This window comes from Abramis brama, assembly GCF_963993115.1.
Source record: "Abramis brama genome assembly, chromosome: 16".
Taxonomy (NCBI): Eukaryota; Metazoa; Chordata; class Actinopteri; order Cypriniformes; family Leuciscidae; genus Abramis; species Abramis brama.
The window spans coordinates 13,559,700-13,576,192 of record NC_139978.1 but is presented as its reverse complement, the minus strand read 5'-3'; the positions used below and the strand labels follow the sequence as shown (position 1 = coordinate 13,576,192).

At 35.7% G+C, this 16,493-nt stretch overlaps 1 protein-coding gene across 1 annotated transcript; it reads left to right on the top strand.

The window, feature by feature from the left end:
* The first annotated feature begins 6,477 nt into the window (after window positions 1-6,477).
* On the top strand, window positions 6,478-16,144 carry ren (renin). Its single transcript, XM_084086539.1, has 9 exons — window positions 6,478-6,677; window positions 7,270-7,420; window positions 7,503-7,626; window positions 7,740-7,858; window positions 8,176-8,372; window positions 9,400-9,522; window positions 9,948-10,092; window positions 10,860-10,958; window positions 13,668-16,144. Exons 1-9 carry the CDS (start codon window positions 6,610-6,612, stop codon window positions 13,827-13,829), a joined length of 1,188 nt encoding a protein of 395 aa, XP_083942665.1. The 5' UTR covers window positions 6,478-6,609; the 3' UTR covers window positions 13,830-16,144.
* The last annotated feature ends 349 nt before the right edge of the window (window positions 16,145-16,493 follow it).

The following is a 16,493-nucleotide window of genomic DNA, read 5'->3' as shown; positions in this document are numbered from 1 at the left end:
ACATTTGGTTATCCATATCAGAAATTGCAAACAGGTTCTATAGAAACTGTGTATTGAATCAATATCTATAGAAATCTATAGGTGTACCAAATGATTCATTGATTAACCATTAAGATCAGTTGGATTAAATAATAGACAAATGTATTAAAGGGATAGTTCGGCCAAAAATGATATTTAACCCATGATTTACTCACCCTCAAGCCGTTCGAGATGTATGTCAATCTTTTTTCAGACGAACACATTTTCAGTTATTTTAGAAAATGTCTGAGATCTTTCAGTGGTTATAATGTGAAGCTATGGGGTCCACCCCAAAATGTGCATGCATCCTTCACAAAAGTAATCCATCCGGCTCCAGGGGGATAAACGAAGGCCTTCTGAGGGTAATCCGTGCGGTTTTGTCGTAAAAATATACATATTTAAAACTTTATAAACGAAAATAACTGGCTTCCGGTAGCGGTCGACGCTCGTTCACGGAGATGGATGCTGGTGTATGACGTAGGACGTAGCGTAGGAAGCGTCGTGACGTAGAACGAACGTGACAGCGCAGCCAGAGAGCAGAGCAAAACAAAACTCTACGTTCGTTCTACGTCACGACGCTTCCTACGCTACGTCCTACGTCATACACCAGCATCCATCTCCGTGAACGAGCGTCGACCGCTACCGGAAGCCAGTTATTTTCATTTATAAAGTTTTAAATATGTATATTTTTACGACAAAACCGCACGGATTACCCTCAGAAGGCCTTCGTTTATCCCCCTGGAGCCGGATGGATTACTTTTGTGAAGGATGCATGCACATTTTGGGACTTGAAGGAGGTGGACCCCATAGCTTCACATTATAACCACTGAAAGATCTAAGTTCTCATTACATATTACAATATCTGGTGTTTGAAACGATGATTATGTGGACTGAAAATATGTGCAACTGAATGAAAGCATTACATCAGGTTATGAAAGAATGACTAGCTGTGTTACAATTGTGATCAGTTTGGATTTTACACCTTACTTGAGAAAATAGTAACAAAGCGAATAAAAAAAAAACTGTAAACAAACCAATAAGAATAAATATTCAAATGAACATTTGTCCGTCCAAAATGGCAATTAAAGGCATAAGGAGGCTAAATGAAAATTACCTCTTTTTGCATATGTAATCAGTTACAGTCAGAGATACAGAGATAACCATTAAGGTCGATCAGTTCAATGTCATCAGATCCGCTATTGGTTGGTCGAAGAATATAAAGGATCTAAAAGCAAGAGAGATTGAAAGACAGGTCCATATAAGAATTTATCATATTAAAGGAGTGGTGGAGTTCCTTGCAAAGACAAGATAGCGTCTATGGAGCTCTCCATTTATGAATAAATGTTTAAAATGGTCATAGTCTGTATTTGTTGATTTAATATACAGCAACGTGTTGTGTTGATTGAGAGAATAATGTGTAGAATAATGAAGAATATAGGAGATTATCATCTGTGTATGGGAGCATAATTATCAACAAATAGCTATTTTAAAAAAATCAAACCCAATTTACATATTAGCCTCCCCAAAATTGTACACACAAATCACCACTGTATAGCATGCCTATCTGCATCGTGTCAATAACATTCTATTATTTAAGTAGATGCTTATCAGAGTAATTACAATATTAATTAAAATTCAAATCTCCAGACCCTGAATAAAATGCTTATACTCACCAGTCACCACCATCAGTCGCCAGCTGGCTTCAAACTGCAAGATAACTCTCTATCACTCTACTATTCTCAACGAACGTTCAAAAATACCTATGACGTCACAATGAGCAATGACATCACAGTAGAGCACGGCGCCCTTTCGTTAGATTAAATGTGCTCTAAGCGATGTCACGCGTTTTGTAGGGCAAAACATTTTTGTCAAGAAGTGACGTCACCCAACATCACTTAGAGCACCTTTAAAACTGGACATAATATACAAATACAAAAAGTGACTAAGCATTTTAATCCATGATTGTTCACAAACATATCTCTGTTTTACCCTTGTACTGAAGTTTATGACAAAATCGCGGTTTTTCTTTTCAGGTGCATGTGGTAGCCTTGGCTCAATAATTCTCAAAATCAGCAGCTTCTTATTTGTTTATATAGCCTATATATATATTTTTTTCCTGTAGAAAAAAATATGAGTTACATAATTATTAGTTTTCTTGTCTGCATTTCAATCTAAATGCTTGTTGCAAATATTTTTGGGTTCTAATATTGCTTCAAATCAATACAATATATTATTGTAGCTGGAGATGGATGTGTGTGATTGGTTATACGTGCATGTTCGCGTCATTGCGTAGCCTACATTTGTAGAGGGAGTTCTCGCGAATCTCGCGATAGCCTACACAACCACTTTAAGTAACGTGAAGGAGCATCGCTTGAACGTGTATTCATATTAATATCATCTTTTACAGGTATAGAATAAAATGCACACCATCATTGTAATAGCTTTATAAGAAAGACTGTTCACATTAAATGTTTTCCGATGTAGGCTATATGAGTGTTGTCTGTAAACTCTATTTAGTGTTAAAGGGATGTGAAAACATTTAACCTACGTATTGCCATAGATATCATATATAAACGCTAGATGTCTTATGGCGTAGTCACTTCCGGCATCACCGTTCGGCCATCTTACCGCAGTGAAGCTGTGCATTAGGTGAGTGATCAGCATGCACACAAATCCTCATATCTCGCTGAAATATTGACGGATTTACAAACGGTTTGGTTTCTTACAAACGTTATTAACGTGGCTATAATTCCGAATGCTTGAACATGTATGTTATAATTATTCATATGTATGCAGTGTATGTATGTAGTGTCATAACTACATCTCTGACGTTTATAACAAACCAAACCGTTTGAAAATCGGTAGAAAATTGAGCAAGTTATGGTTATTTAAAAGTATATGCACCATTAAACGAGTGAGCGAGTCCACTGTGGCAAGATGGCCGCCGTGTGCGGACGTCGATCTCCATTGGCCAGCAGCGCGCACGAGACATCTAGCCTTTATATATGATATCTATGCATATTGCCAGCAGACTGTTCTAGCACAAAACCTCATGGCAGTTTCATAACTTCACCACACCTTTTGATAATACACTAGATACTATTACAAACATTATGGATTAAATTTTATATGTAATGTAAGTGTATTTTCTAATGTGGCAACAGTAGCCTGTATTACTGTAATTATTTCAGAAACAAGGGAGAATTGAAACGTGTATCTTGCATTGTTTGCTGTTGAATTAGGCCTAATTGATTGTTAAAAGTGCCAAATTGAAAGAAGATCATACTGTTGTGGTTTGGTTTGGTGATTAAAAATCAGTTTGGATGTTTGTAGGGAGAGCCGGGACAATTGAAACGCAGGACGGATGAAACACTGAGATTTCCTTGAAAACCACTCATGTCATATACGTCAAATTTCGTTAGCACGTAGGCTACAGCACGCAATGCCTACCATACCCGTGAAAACATTTCTTCTTTACATCATGCCATTTTGGAGTTAAAGCCGCAAAGCTGTTTTTGAGTGCGGTAAGTGAATTCTCTTGTGCGGTATTTTTTTTTTTTTACTGACAAGTTGTATTTATTGTTTCATGTGCCATTGTAATGATAATACGGCAGGTGTATTAGTACTGCAACACACCCTTAAAGCAACACCATGTAACTTTTGCTCTCGGGGTCCCCCTACAGTTGGGAAACAGTATTGTCTTCTACTACTGTTATAAAATCTGTTACACCAGGGGATACACGTGCATTTGTTGACAAGCCGATACCCCCAAACTCTGCAGAAGGAGTTCTCACGTCTTGGGCAGACTGCCTGCGTTGCGTGTGAAATGTCTTCATCCCAGGTACAGTGGCATATATTTCAGCATGTCATATGAATATAATTTCATGGGTTTTATTTTTTTTCGACCGCCAAAAGATCGCGTAGCTCACGTTTACAAGCCAGCATCATTATAGTAGCCTATTGGCTACTGTTTTACAGAATGGATATGCTAATTCAATTCAATGTTTGTGTGGTAGGTAATATGACTCAAGGAAGAAATGTAAGAAAATGAATTGTAAATGGATTTGTCTGTCTTCGTCAAAATAGCATATTAGAAAGATTACAAAATGCGCATAGGCTTGTCACCAATTGTTTATTGGGCGACAGAACAAAAATGGTTAATATGAACCTTTAAATTTAAATAAATTACAAAATATGTTTGTAACAATATGTACATAAGTTACTTGTTAGGTATTGTTCACAAAAACAAGCATTAGATGAATAGTTGCTGTTTAAACTGTTATGTTTCATCCATCCCACCCCTGTGTTTCAATCACCCTGCTCAGGCGGGACGATTGAAACAAAGCACAACTACCGTTCAAAGTCAAATTTTACTTAAACCATTCTATATTTGTACTGAATAACACATGATACTAAGAGAACACATATGTGAGTTGTTGATCACAAAAAAAAAACATCTATCTGTGACCTTATCTTAGAAACCGACATTTATCGACATTTATCATTTATAACTGCCCCGGCTCTCCCCTACAAATAGTTTTTGAAAATGTACACCTTACTTGTGAAAATAGTACCAAAAAACAAACAAACAAAAAAAAACCCCTGTAAAATAAGTACCAATTTAATAGGCACTAGAATCTAATGAATAAGTACTAGTGTCTATTTAATAGGTGAATGAGTACCAGTATCCAAAAAATATAAGAACTAGTATCTAATGAATAACTGATACTAGTAAAATATCTTTTAAAAAGGTATTATTATCTAAAGAATAAGCCTTCGTAGCTAATGAATAAGTACTAGTACTTAATGGAATAGATACTAGTATCTAGAAAATAGATATTAGTAGGCTTTAAGGATTAAATGTTAAAACGGCTTGCCATAAACGTGTTGTAGCTATGCTGAGCAAAGGCAATAAGAAAACACAATAACGTTTGTGGTCTTCCCCAAAGGATGAATCACCCCTTTTGTTGATCAGTAGCTACTTCAACCTAGTCACAAAATAGGTTTTGATGAAAAATAAATATATACTAAAAAGAATTGATATTATCAGTTGATGCCCTCTGTGTGTCTCTTTTCCAGTACACCAATTCGACATCTAGTGGTTGATGATGGTAAGTGCAACCAGATATTCACTCACTACATAGATTAGCCAGCATGAGCCAAGTGTGGGTCTCTGCAGGTTGGAGTAATGGAAAGTTAGAAGAAAGCCACTTAATTTATTTTCTGATATAAATATAGATGTAATTTCAGTTGTGTAAATTGCTGTATGTCAGCTGCTATGCAAGTTTTAGCTCTGACTGAGGCCAAATAATGTAGCCTAAGTGGGATTCTGCCAGGGGTTGTTTTATGTCTAACTTATGTTTTAGCCACTGTGGGGAGTCATAAGGCATCTGCTGGGCAGCTGATAGCCTAAATAAGATGCCAATTTTCATGGTTGGTGCTCCTCCCCAACTATACTGAATGTCATACTGCGAAGAATTATAGTGCAGACTATGCTTATCTTCTTTAGCAAGGACTAAACCTGCTAGTCCTTCTAAAGCGACTAACCAACAAAAACTGCTCCACATCAATGAAACACCTTAAAATATTGAGCCTATAGGGAAGATAAACAGCAGAATCGAGGAAGATGTAAAAGATGACGTCTATGTGTGGAGCTTCCCATGAGGAAATTTCAGGGAAAGAGACTGGCCTTTGCCCATTACTGTGGGAAACCTAGTTCTAGGCTTCCACACTGCCCCTAAGTTTAAAGGTCAAGGGTCATCCAGTAGCTGCCCTTACAAACAAGCCAAGGACATCAGTACCATGCATGGCAGAGATGTGGTCATTGATGTAAATGTAAGACCACACATATAGGAATAAAAATAAAATAGTACTTTTATTGACAGTAAAGACATTCACATTGTTACAACATATTTCTATTTCAAATAACTGCTGTTCTTTTGAACTTTCTATTCATCAGAGAATTTCGAAAAAGGGTTTTCCCAAGCATTTTAAGAAACTGAATTTCTGAAGGATTATGTGACACATGATGCAGAAAATTCAGCTTTTCTATCGCAGGAATAAATTACATATTCAAATAAAATGATATTACACAATTGTAATGATATTACACAATATTAATGTGTGTGTTTATATATATATGATAGATGTGTGGTTCTATATAAATATGAGAATTTATAATGATCTTATTTAAAGTGTCATATTCTTTAAAGATATGCACAATTTGTTTGTGAACATTGTTTTCCCATACATCCAGAACGTTCAGGCCAACACAAGGATGATTTTATTAATTGAAGTGGTCTTAAATCACTGTGTGAGATGTTTTCCCCTGGACCAAGAGGTCACTCTGTGCAGGGAGCATTTATCAGAAGGGAGGGGGTGAGAGGAGAGAGAAAGCTAGAGGTTTGTGTCAAGGTCAGAGCAGAGTGCAGGAGAAAAACATATAAAAACACTGGAAGGAGGAAAGTCTCTCAAATAAAGCACTGTTAAAGAGGAGAGAGGTTTTTGAAGGAGTCTGGGCATTAGACGTGTGGGACATAGTTACACGGGTCGGTTATTAGCTAGTTAAAGTGATTGGATCCATCTGTAAGAATGAATGTGCTCTGCTTGACTCTTCTAGTTCTGTCACTCGCAGCAACCAACGCACAGGCCTTATGGAGGTAAGTGAACACACTCCTCCTCAGTGGAGAAGCACTTCCTTTGTGACAATATTTGCAGTTCCTTTTCTGTATCATACAAGCTTCTGTAAACCAAAATGTATACTTAATGCTTTACTAAAACAAAACAGAAGAAAACCATAAAGCTACATTACAAAAAAAATAGCCCAAGGGATAGGGGCTCCTCAAGGGATATCTGGTAAATATATTTTTGAAATACATATTTTTAAATTGTCAACAAAGTAGATAATGTAAATATATTCAGATTTATTCAGACACTATAGGTACACCTTGAGAAAATCGCCTTTAAAGTTGTCCATTTATGTTTGTGATGGTGCTGAATTCACTATGAATTCACTGCTATTTGTGACTGGTTTTGTGATCCAGGGTCAAATATGAATTGTATATGAAAAATCTGTCTTTGTCTTATGGGAGTATCTTTTTTACTTAAATTTAAATGATATAAATGCCCACTTCATCTTAAAATCAGATAAAATGCACTACTATATGTCCTGTTGTTGCTGTTTTATCAGTTGTAAAAAATAAAATAATAATAATAAATGTAACACAAGACACTTCTCTCTTCACTACTTAGGGTAAAACTGAAGAAAATGCCATCCATACGAGAAACCATCAAGGAGATGGGTGTCACAACAGCTCAAGTGTTTTCTGAGATTATGCCGAAATATGATGAACCATCACCCACTAACGGCACAGCTCCAACACCTCTGATCAACTACTTAGATGTAATGCAGAGTTAAAAATGGAAACGATCCACAATTTTGAGCATGTTCATATTTATAATTGCATTTGTCTTTTGTATTTCAGACTCAATACTTCGGTGAGATTAGTATTGGTTCACCAGCTCAGATGTTCAATGTTGTGTTTGACACGGGTTCTGCCAACCTCTGGGTTCCCTCACATAGTTGTTCTCCGTTATACACAGCCTGCTGTGAGTGATATAAATCGAAAATCTTAAAAGTCGTTGTATTATCTACATGTACCTGTACAATGAAAAGCAAAAAAGCTGCATTTTTTGTCTTCCTTTCTCCATATGTCTCTTAGTCACACACAACAGGTACGATGCTTCAAAATCCCTCACGCATATTTACAACGGCACAGGATTCTCCATCCAGTACGCTTCTGGAAACGTCCGGGGATTTCTGAGCGAGGACGTGGTTGTAGTGAGTAACAAAAAGCCATTGATTATGAATTGGGAATGTTAAAAAATGAGTTTAAAGGGAATATCTTGATGAAATGGCAAAGGTTTGTGAGATATTTGTAGCCATCCAGGTTACCAGAAAGTCAGGCACAGCAAAAGATCAACGGTTAACCAAGTCCAGATGCTTGTGCACCAAATTTGAAATGCCATCAAGGCAAAATACTGAGTGACTTTAAAACAAATTGACTGTGATAATACAATCAGTATGGAAAACCAAAACTGTAATTTGCACACAGTTCTTGACGGAGCTGTTTGACCCTTGACCTCTAACATCTTTAGGTGGGTGGTATCCCAGTGGTGCAGGTTTTTGCAGAGGCCACAGCTCTTCCTGCGATCCCCTTCATCTTTGCCAAGTTTGACGGAGTGTTAGGGATGGGCTATCCAGATGCAGCCATTGATGGAATTACACCTGTGTTTGATCGCATCATGTCTCAACATGTTCTAAAAAAGGATGTTTTCTCTGTGTACTACAGCAGGTGAGCATCATCACTTTGCATAGTGTGAGCAAAGGGGGACAAATACATTTCATGATTTAAATGTCATTTTTATTGCCACAAGGACCAAGTACATGAAAAATAAGAAAAGCCTAATTGTAATATATATTAAATAATAGATCCATTATTGTGTTAAATGTGGAAAACGTCAAATAGACTATAAAAAGGTAGAAAGAAATATTGGGAACACTTTAGAATAAGGTTCATTAGTTAACATTAGTTAATGTATTAACTAACATTAACAATGAGTAATGCATTTGTTACTGTATTAGTTAATCTTTGTTAATATTAGTTAATACAAATTCATAGATTTTTCATCAGCTATTCATTGTTTGTTCATGTTAGTTCACAGTGCATTAACTAATGTTAACAAATCTAACCTTTGATTTTAATAATGTATTAGTAAATGTTGAAATTAACATTAAGATTAACAAATGCTGAAGAAGTAATGTTCAATCTTAATTCATGTTAACTAAGGTAGTTAACTAATGTTAACTAATGAACCTTATTGTAAAGTGTTAGCAAAATATTTTATTTGATTCATCAGAATGTATTACACAAAAAACATGATTAAAAAAAAAATTAGAGGCTGCATCTGAATCGGTATTTTGACATGTTTACAGACAGTTTATTGGCATGAATGCATTTACACTGCAACAATTGCATAAATAATGCCATGAGATTATGGGTTTTAAATGGGTATTAAAGTGGTGGTTCACTCAAAAATGTTAATTCTGTCATCATTTACTCTCCTTCATGTTACTTCAAATCTGTATGACTTTCTTTCTTCTGTGTAACATTATAGGAGATAATTTGAGAAATGTCTCTATTTTTTTATACAATGGGAAGTCAATGGTAACCAAAACAGTTTGGTTCAGAATATTCAAAAGAAAGAAAGTCATACTGTCACTGTACATTGTAGAGTGTAGTAATTTTAATGTATCTAAATAATAGGCTATAGTTGCAAGCCCGTCTGTTACTAGTGCATATCTGTGGATGTATCTATAAGGGACCCAACACACATCCCTGGTGGAGAGCTGGTGCTGGGGGGCACAGACCCGAATTACCACACTGGATCATTCCATTATATGAAAACCAAAGAGGAAGGCAAGTGGGAGGTCATCATGAAGGGGTAAGAATATTATCATCATCAATTTTAAAGAACAATGATGATTTCTTGCTATGTAGCTCTTTCTGCCATTCTACATCTGCTTTACATCACAGTTTTCACAAATACTCCTGGTTGTAATAGATATCCTATATCAGATTTCCGGTAGCCATCCGTTTTTAATTTTGAACAGAACCTCAAACCATCTCCAGAGAGGTAATCGATCCTTGCCCTGTGTCCTTTAAAGGAATAGCCGACCCAAAAATTCAATCATACACCCAACCTTATGTCGTTTTTAATCCTTGGAACTTGTATAACTTGTGCATTATATTTAAAGCCAATAATAACACATAATAATAGATTTAAGCCTTCCAAAGGTGAGTAAACTACCTAATTACTCAGGTAAATTTGAGGGTAAAATGATTTTTTGGTTAATTCCCACTCTGCAGAGTGTCTGTGGGGGCAGATATGCTGTTTTGCATGGACGGCTGTTCTGCTGTGATTGATACAGGCTCCTCCTACATCACAGGCCCCGCCTCCTCCATTTCCATTCTGATGAAAACAATCGGGGCCGTTGAACTGGCAGAAGGAGGGGTACGTTCTTTCAACCTTTCGGACATTCCTTAAAAAGCTGTCTTTATTTAAAAGCGTACATATAATCTGTTAATAATAAGAAAATGGGTTTGAGAGATTAAGCCAATTAAAGAGGGAATTATTTTGTCTGAACCAAAAATATGAATCCACTGCTTAGCAATAGAAACTACGAAAGCTGAAGAAGCCAAAATTTAAGCCTTGAAAAAAATATTATGAAATCTCAGCAGTAGTGGCAAACCATCAAACTTCTCTACAGCTTTAAAAAAAAAAGAACAATGTGTTCTAGTTTTACACAAACAAAGAGCACATCATGCATGATGGACCCTATAAAACATTCAGCAGTGGCAATTGATTATAAAACTCTGGATCTAACAAAAAAATGATGTGCAGATATATGAAACATGGCATCCCGTATACATCTCATATACAAAAGCTCTTATGAAACAGTACTTTTATAGCCAATGCAAGAGTTGAGCATTAAAACCTGTTTCTTATTGTTCCATTTCCTTTTCCTGTTGCACAACTCCATGGGAACAGCTGCTTTGGTCTATCATGTTGGCTGTGCCTTATAAATTATATCTAAAGAGCAAATGGAATGATTGAAAGTGGCAGGTGTGGCTAATGATATTTAGTGCGTGATTCTTTCCTTTCAAGTGTTAAATTTAGTGTCATATCAGTTTTGCAAAATGGTGCAGCATGTTGTCTTTGTGTGGTTTTAAAGTCTTCTTTAAAAGTCTCTCTCTCTCTCTCTCTCTCTCTCTTTACAGTATACCGTGAGCTGTAATCTGGTCAAGTTGCTGCCCACTGTGGCTTTTCATCTTGGTGGTCAGGAATATTCTCTCACAGATGAGGATTACATTCTCTGGGTGAGGACTTTATACATTATGTATTTATTTCATATTTGGTGGTGCTAATCTTAGAATAAGTGATCAAAGGCTGTAATTTTCTCGTGTACACTGACATGATGAGATGCAGACAGTCACATCAGTAGCCTGACAAAGCTTGCTTATTTTACCACTCCTGGAGGGTGCCTTTAAATTCACATGACCTGATGTTACTTTCTCTCAGTAACCTCCTGTTATTGTTCCGTTTTGCTGTAGAATAAATTAGTCATGGCTATATGGCTAAGTGTACCCATTAAGCCCATGTACCCTTTAAGCCCACTTTCAACTCTGAAGTCAAATTATAAAAAGAGAAAATAAAATTTTATGTTGCTCATTATTTTAACCAATCCAGTGATTTGTTACTTCCCTGGCATTTTTTTATTGCATACAATCACATTTGGCAATGTTGAGTTAGCCCCACCCATGTGCTTGCTGTCTCAGGGGACCTCACACAAAGTCACCCCAAAACTTTGGTGTTTCGGGACCCTTCAGAAATCAACACATTTATGCAATTTTCAGACATTTCTTTGGTAACTACATTGATATTATGTCAAATAAGAGATAAATGTATTGTTTTTTGTGTATGAACAAATATTACTTTATAATTTTATATAATTTTCCTTTAAATGGAAAGATGAGTTTTATTAGCTTGCGTTCAAAGCTAATCTCTAGGTCAAACCATTAGCCTTACAGAAAGGCGAGACTTCCAAAGAATTAAGCATGTGAACTGCAAACAATGAATGTTTTGTGATTCATTTTACATTAATATACTAATAAATACATCCTAAAATGTTTTGTAGAGAAGATTATTTTCATAAATTAACTTTTTTTTTAAAGATGGGCTTAAATGGTACAGTGCCACAAAACGCATGCAAACGATAGCCGCCAACACAGGCTAACCATGAATGAAAAAAACTTAACATTTCTCAATTCTTTAAAGGATTAACAACCTCGTAGCTCACAGTAGGGCTGTCTTTAAAGGTTTATAAGTTATCAATTTCCCTATGGAGAAAATTAATGGAGCTTTTACTTCCGGAACCCGACTGTTGTGCTCTATAGCAACCGGAGCTTCTAAAGGCACCTGCAGTGATGCAATGACTTTACTAATCGACGATTGGCTCTTTTATTTGGAAGGCGGGACTTATTCCGTCATATTGCATGTTGCACTTTCTCCCATTCATAGTACTATGAGTGCGCCGTCTATATAAACTACACCACTCTCACCTCAATTCAACACCACCACCACTAAACTTTTTTGATCTTTATTTAAAATCTACAAGTTGGAAAGTTTGAGATAGAATAGTTTGCAAAGATTATAAACACAACGAGGCTATAAAAGCGCACAAGCGAAGGAGTTGAGTAACCATTACATTCCTAAGTAAGAAATTACAGTACTTTATGCCTCACTAGGAATAACAGGCTACTTTTCTGCAATGGGGCAGTCGCAATGAAATATGTGGATGACAAATGTGGGCGCAGGCTTAAAAATAAAACATGAGTACACATTTAATGTAATTATAGGCTAGAGATTAAAGGGTTAATTCACCAAAAATGTTAAATTCTGTCATCATTTACTCACCCTCAAAATTTCTTTCTTTCAACGCAAAAGATGATATTTTGAAGAATATGGGTAACCAAACATTTGATAGGCCCCAATGACTTCCATAGTAGGAAAAAAAAAGATTTGACTATTCTGTTGACACACGGTTAAATAACTCATCAGGTCCTTTGTTTGCTCTCATGTACTTAAAGGTGTAGTTCACTTTAAAATGAAAATAACCCCATGATTTACTCACCCTCAAGTCATCCTAGGTGTAAATGACTTTCTTCTTTCAGACGAGTACAATTGGAGTTATATTAATAAACACCCTGAGGCTTCCGAGCTTGATAATGGCAGTGAATTGCAACCATCAGTATGAAGCTCAAAATAGTGCATCCATCCATCATAAACAAACTCCAAACAGCTTAATAAATAAAGTTAATAAAGGCCTTCTGAAGCAAAACGATGGGTTTGTGTAAGAAAAATTATCAAATGTAAAATTTTAGTAGTAAAATAACTAGATTCCAGCCAAATGAATATACGGATTTCGACTTGAGTGTAAAGCGCAACTTTTGCCGAGTTCACACTGCACGAGTAGTCAGGTATTTTCATACATGTTGAGAACAACTTGAGGGTGAGTAAATGATGACAGAATTTTCATTTTTGGGTGAACTATCCCTTTAAGTAGTGCATCTCTTTACCGCATTACTGTGTAAATGTGGTGTTGACTTGTGCAATGAAATTTTTTTAAACTCCCTAACCTCACATGATTGACACCCAAGTAGAGGCCAAGTTAATGTTGTGGTATCTTTCACAATTTCTCTAAGATAATGTTTTACTGGGGCACAGCAGACTCAAGAGATGCCCTATATTTACTTGAGCTTTGACTGAAGTGTTGTTTTCATTGGAAATACTATTGCTGACTCTGTACTACGCTGTCAATCTGGCATTTCATTTAGCACTGAAGTCTGGGATCTATTCCACTAAGTGCACTGACTTTTTTCATTAAATTCAAAATGCCTCATGTTGTATTTGCATGTCGTTTTCCAGATGGCTTCTATAGTGCAGCATCTGTTTCGAGATTCATCAATCTATGTTACAGCTATATGAACTCGCATTAGCTTTACTAATGTCTCTTTTTCTTCTTACAGCAGTCAGAGTTCGGGGAGGACATCTGCACTGTGACGTTCAAAGCGTTGGATGTGCCGCCCCCTACTGGTCCCATCTGGATACTGGGTGCAAACTTCATAGCTCGATACTATACAGAGTTTGATCGGGGAAACAATCGCATTGGCTTTGCTCGAGCAGTCTGACAAACTTGGGTTTTCTAATATCCTAAAATCTTATTGCTATCACATGTACACAACACATGAAGGTAGCTAAGTCATAGAAAGTAGTAGAATTTAGCATACTTTTAAAATAAGTACTTATTATGGAAATAATATAATTTAAAAGTACGAACTGAATGTAATGTTTTGCGGACTCACACTTGCAAGTTCATTTACAATTAAATTAAAATTAATTATAGTTAAAAATTTTAATAAATGCAATTGGTTGAACTTAAATGTATTTTGTTGACGCACAAGTATAGGATTTAAGTACATATTTATATGTAATTTCATAATTGTCTTTGAAATATGATTAAAGTGTACTGCTGAATATACTGACAAGCATTTATGGTAAACTAAAATTTCTATTGACATTTGTATGTCATGTGTTTAATTATATTTGTAATTACATTTTTTATAATAATGAAGTTGCATTTACGACATTTCAAATATATTAACTTTAAATGTAATGTCAAATAACAGACTACTTAAAATTTGAAGTATTTTACATATGCTTTAGTATGTTAATCAACACACCTTGTGATTAATAAAACAATGATTTAAATTCTACTTCAAGGTAAAACCTTTACATTGACATTATTACAAAGTGCACTTTTTAAGTGTACTTAAAGTGTTTTACGAAATATAGTCATGAAAGTGTACTCTAAGTACACTTAAGTGGCCTTTTATTTTGTTTTTGGTTTTAGGTTTTTACTTTTAAGGTTTGAAGTACACTACAAGTGCACATTCAATACAATTAAGCACACTTCTTTTTCCACAAGGGTTCACAAGGTCAGAGGCCAGGGCTGATATTGCTAAAACTCATTCTAAAGTCTGACTTCAATAGGAATTTATCTTCCCACAATCCACAAGTGAGTTAAGATAGGAGGCTGTTCTTCGATCAGCAAATGTGTTGTCCTTTGTCAGAAGTGTTTTGCAACACCAGAGCGGATGGGTTTATAATGTTTTATTTTTACTCAGACAGAGAAAAAAATAGGCAATGCTGAATTCTCTTAAGCAACACTTTGTGGGTTTCATTGACCATGACATATGGTTTTAGTTTTAGCTGAATGTGTATTAATAGCTTTGAAAAATGGAGTAACTCAAAAAGACACCCTTTGGAATTCTGCACCAAATAAAAGTTATTAAAAAACAATTATAGTTATATAAAATATATTTATAGTTACATAAAACAAATAATCAGTGTATGGTTGCTACAAAATATCCAAGCAATCCACTTGCATTCAGATTTTCCATTACTACAATCACCTTGTACAAGACTACAATATATTGTTATTGATTTAATGTATAATTATCAAAAGATGCAGTATGAACTGGTTTCACATGTTAATTTTAGTGTTCTACAATGTGTGAATAATGTGAACACTCAATAAACCAAAAACAACTGTTTTTAGTTGGCAACACTTCTTTCACCTCTCAGAACTTCACAATCCAAAACACACATATGAGGCAAACCAAAGGTCAGGATGGATGGAAATAAATGCGTAATATCTGTTAAAATGTTTAGGCCTATCCCTTTTGACCATCCTTATTCTTTGTCCCGTTATGCACTCTGGAAGCTGTTACAAAACCGCATGAACAGACCGATGAACAACCGCGCAACATCTTCATTACTCTGGGGCGTACATCCAAATAAACACCGACTGAAGACATTCCCTGGTTCTTATTTTTTTATGTCTTTGTCTCTGTCCCAGTCTGTGCGTGTTTAGAAACTTGCTTGTCTTGCAGCGTTTCTATTGAGAAAGGTTGTGAAATGGAATGCGAGATGTGATCTCCTGCTGTTACAGTCACGCTGAAGACGCCTTCCTCAGCAGGAGCTACAGATTTTATCACTATCTTTTTCTCTTTTTCTCCCTCCATTCCTGCCACACATTCTTTAGCTGGTTTGAAGTGTTTATCATCACTGCTGTTTAGTTTTAAAAGAGCTATAACAGATGTTCACCTCATACTGTATATTTTATTGGATTAAATGTTACATTTAAAAATTGGTTTCAAAATGCTGTGGGAATATTGCTTTCATTGGTTATCAATTTCAGTTTTCTCCTCAATGTCACTTTTCATCCTGCTAGTCTTTCATAATATCACTTTACCCAACAAAAGACAGTTATGACATTAAAAGTGACATCGTTTTGGCATCCTGTTAGTCTTTCATAATATCACTTTACCTTACAAAAGCAGTTACTCAATGACATTATCCTCCAGGTATAGTGCCATTTTTGGTGTGAAAACAACAGCACAGTTTACTGAATTCTGGGATGTTTTGTGGTATTAAGACTACTTTTTTACTTTAAAAGTGTGATGAAATAACTCTTTCATTGAGCAACACAACACAACACATTTTGGTTGGCTATACAACCATGTAAATGTTGGGGGTAAGTAGGATAAAAAATAAAATTAAAAAATAAATAAATTCTTTTAATCCTCAAATTGATCTAAAATGACATTTAACAAACAGTTGTTAAGTTAGTTTGTTTTCATGGACTTTTTCATCAGTCACATGTGTTCTTTGTCTTTGTTTCCTGGCAGTCATCAGTTGTCATGGACATTCATCAGATCACCTTACCTGTTGGTTATCTCCTCATCATCACTGTGTTTTAAGTTTTTCCTCTGTTTGTTATCCGGTCATGT